At 55.2% G+C, this 3,724-nt stretch overlaps 2 protein-coding genes across 3 annotated transcripts in view; one reads left to right on the top strand and one right to left on the bottom strand.

Moving 5' to 3' along the window:
- LOC137787965 (pentraxin-related protein PTX3-like) lies at positions 1–1,664 on the top strand. The gene is made up of 2 exons (XM_068580744.1): positions 1–233; positions 859–1,664. The coding sequence occupies exons 1-2, from the start codon at positions 110–112 to the stop codon at positions 1,389–1,391; spliced, it is 657 nt and encodes a 218-aa protein (XP_068436845.1). The 5' UTR covers positions 1–109; the 3' UTR covers positions 1,392–1,664.
- Positions 1,665–2,608: 944 nt separating this feature from the next.
- Positions 2,609–3,724, bottom strand: part of slc35g2a (solute carrier family 35 member G2a) — a 5,047-nt gene continuing 3,931 nt past the window's right edge. For both annotated transcript variants that reach the window (XM_068580703.1, XM_068580704.1), the window contains exon 3: positions 2,609–3,724. This exon is cut by the window's right edge and continues 533 nt beyond it. In XM_068580703.1, the coding sequence (XP_068436804.1) occupies positions 2,825–3,724 (900 nt within the window). In that variant the 3' untranslated portion in view covers positions 2,609–2,824.

Raw genomic sequence — 3,724 nt, 5'->3', positions numbered from 1 at the left:
AACAGTTGGCTCAGTGTGAAGAACCTTCAACATCGTGAAGAGGGGCAGCAGCTGAAGAAACCTTCATGGTATTATTATTTTCTGAAAGCGACACATTCAGAGCTTCGTCATGCATGTGTTCAGGATGTGGCGCGTGTTGTGTGTGCTCGGCTTCGTGAGTGCGTCCGAGATCCAGTACGAAGGGAACTACGCGGACAACTACGACAACGAGGTCTCTCAGGACCAGCAGGAGGGTGAGTTGTGTTTTTCGGCTCCTTTTTTGGCTACTTTGTGAAGGGTTTGCCAGTAAAACACATCTTATTTGCTTTAAGAGTTCATCATCACACTTTGATATAGTAGTTTTAGAGGGGCGAGCAAAGGCGTCCCACAGGGGTCTATTCTAGGTCCTCTTCACATCCAACAAAACATCTCTGCGGGTCAATGTAATTATATATTTATGGACTGGAAATATTATCTCTGCTCATTTTAACTGTATATCTGTACATGTTCAAGCTACGGATTTGAAATATGTGAGATTGAATAACAAAATGTTTAAAAACATTTTATATGGATGCTGCATTTAACTGTTTTATTATATGTGGAGCCACTGTATTGCAAAGTAAACTTTAGGTGTTAACTTGCAGTCGTTGCCAGCTGGACACCAGCTTTTCTGAGAGGGAAATTACTGGAACTGCAGCGCAAGCAGCATGTTTTTAGTTCTTATTTTTATTGCACTATTGTAACTGAGAAGTGCAGTACACCACAATTACTTCATAGGTGAGGAAATAAGTGTTCTTTATACCTTTTATTTCCCCCCTTTCCTTTATCCTCCAGTATTTTTACATAACTGCACGACTATATAACTGTCGTTGTCAACAGGGGAAACTCCAACCACGGCGTGCCAGGCTGCAGATGTCTCCCGCTGGGACAAACTCTTCATCACTCTGGAGAACTCCCAGATGAGGCAGAACATGCTGCTGGAGTCTCTGGAGCAATGCTGCGGAGGAGGAGGAGGAAGAGGAGGAGGAGGAACGCTCTCCGTCAGGCTGCAACGAGGCCTGCTGGAGCTCCGGGAGGAGGAAGCGCAGCGGGAGAGAAGGTCGAATGCGACGCTGCAGCATCTGCTGCGCGTCGGCCGCGAGGCGAACGCCCGGCTGAAGCGGCTGGAGGCGGCGGCGGGCGGCGGGACGGAGCTCGGCCCGGAGCTCGGCCCGGGAACGAAGCTGTTCGCACCTGAGCGGGAAGTGGACTTCACCGCGGTGGGGAAGGCCCTGTTTGTCATCGCAACAGAACTGCAGCAGGTTCACCTGCAGCTGAGCAGAGCGACGGAGCGAGCGGCGGGAATGGAGGAGGAGACGCACGACACGCCGAGAGGCCAAACCATCACATCAGATGGACCGAGTCAGGCCTAGAGCCGGGGCTGGTCCCGCTACCTTCGGTGACTGTCCTTGCTGTAGCAAGCTAGCGCTGCTGCTAGCGCTGCTGCTAGCGCTGCTGCTAGCGCTGCTGCTAGCGCTGCTGCTAGCTCCCCGCTAGATACTGCTCGCTCCCCTCTAGCTGCTGCTTTTAGCTGTTTCTTTTCTATTTTTGTGAGCATGTTTTGTCGTCTGGTGACAATGAAATACAACTGTAACGTAAATGTTGTGGGTTTACTGCGATGAATAAAATCTAATTGATGGACCTCATCAGCCTCATGGAACAGTTTCCTCCCTCCTCCCACGCGGCGGTCAACTCGTTTTCAGAGCCGCGCGCACGTTCATGCACAACACCCACACTTTCCTTTTGTACGTGCATGTGTTTATGTACCGCTACACCTCAATGTTTTGTGTAGTTGTGTAGACCACAAGGTCTCTGGGTCGCCCCCTCTAGTCTGAACGCAGAGAGGCCACAACTTACGATGCTCAGAGTGTTTATGATGAATGAAACCCTGCCAGAGCTTTTACACTGCCGCCAGCCCGCCCTCCTGCAACCACACACACACATGGTTGTGTTACGTCTCCATCTGTGCAGTGTGTGTGTATTTTAGTAAATTCATCTTGTCATGTTGGCGCATCGTTCGTTTTTAACACAGACGGGAAAAAAAAAGACAAAGAAGCGAAAAAGAAAGCAGGTTAACGATGAGGGAAAAGAGGAGGAGAGGCCCAGAAAAGAAGAGTGACCGTTACGTGTCTGTCATTCAGGTATAAGACACGAGGAACAGGTGATCGAATAAGACACAACGCACAACACCCAGACACCATCAGTCTGACTTTCTTTCCCACGGCTTCCTTCTCTTTCACCTCTGTTTCATCATCTGCCTTCACTCCCCTTTCCTCTCTTGCGTCTTATCTGTATGCCGATCCCATCATCTCTTTCTCTCTCTCTCTTTCTCTCTCTCTCTTTCTCTCTCTCTCTCTCTCCCCCAGCATTCATCTTCCCCTCATTGTCTCCCGTGTGTGCTCTCTCGCTCCTTCGCCAGCAGCCAAATGGACGGCATCAATCCTTGGCAAACCCTCAGCTGGCTGGTAAAAAAAGTGACTGACATTACACTCCTGTGAAATGTAGCCAAAAGATTATCTCTCTCTCTCACACACACACACACACACATACACACTCTCACACACACACTGAAGGAGATGGGATACTGATTAGAAGATTTTAATGTCACATCACAGAGTCACCAGAACAGACAACACAATATTGGCACTTTCTCAAAAAGCAAAGAGGACGATACAAAAATCGATAAAGCTCCAATAAACACGTAGCCGTCTCTTATGTACACCGGAAGTGATCTCATGAGGGAGGGAGTGAGCGAGGGGGAAGACGATGATGGTGTGCAGGCGTGTAAGAGGAGAGAAGATTTGGCTTATTTGATAGGTGAGTCCAGAATCTCCTCGTACTCCTCCCGTTGGCGCCGGCCTCCCCCGCGGGCCGGCAGCAGCTTGATCGCCACCAGCCAGCCGACGCTCAGCAGGACCATCACGTTGCCGACGACCTCCGGCGCGGTGGGCGCCAGCGGCAGCACCGCCAGGTGCAGCAGCATGGCCGCGGGCACCTCCAGGCTCTGCGAGGCGGAGACCAGAGCCGGGTGGAGCCGGGTGAGGGCGTGCGTCATCCCCAGGAAGGCCGCCGCCGAGCACGCCAGCAGGCCCAGGACCAGACCCCACGCGGGGCCGCTCGGGGGCCAGGACCAGCCCTCCTGCAGCAGGGCCAGCGAGGCCGGGGCGAGCAGGCAGCCTGTCCAGCTGACCGTGAACAACGCCGTGCCCACCCCGACCCGCTCCTTCAAGGAGCGGTACCCGACCAGCGCCAACGCCGTCCACAGTCCCGCGAGGGCCGAGAGGGACCAGCCGAACGCGCCCCTCCAGAACGCCACCGGGTCGCTCCGCGAGCCCGAGTCGCCCTCGTCGGCCGCGGGGAGCAGGACGAGCCCCAGGCCGCACAGCCCCGCGGCCACGGTGATCCCGTCGGGCAACCCCAGCCTCTCCTCCAGGAGCAGGAAGGCCAGGGTCGCCGACAGCGCCGTGGTGGCCAGGCGCCAGGCGGCGGTGACGCCGCCGTCCCCGGGCGAGACGAAGGTCAGGGAGGCGTAGGCGCAGCAGAGGCCGAGGGAGTAGGCCACGCCGTAGCAGAGCAGGCGCAGGCGGTAGCCCGGCGGGCCGAAGGGGTTCTCGCCGCGGTGCAGCGGCACGGCCACGGAGACGAGCTGCGCGGCGGAGCGCGCCGACAGCAGGAACAGCGGGCCGAGGCCGAAGCGTTCGGAGGC

Source organism: Clinocottus analis, unplaced genomic scaffold, assembly GCF_023055335.1.
Source record: "Clinocottus analis isolate CAN_PGR_092001 unplaced genomic scaffold, fCliAna1.0.p SCAF_17, whole genome shotgun sequence".
NCBI lineage: Eukaryota > Metazoa > Chordata > Actinopteri > Perciformes > Cottidae > Clinocottus > Clinocottus analis.
This window is presented reverse-complemented; position numbering and strand designations above follow the sequence as displayed.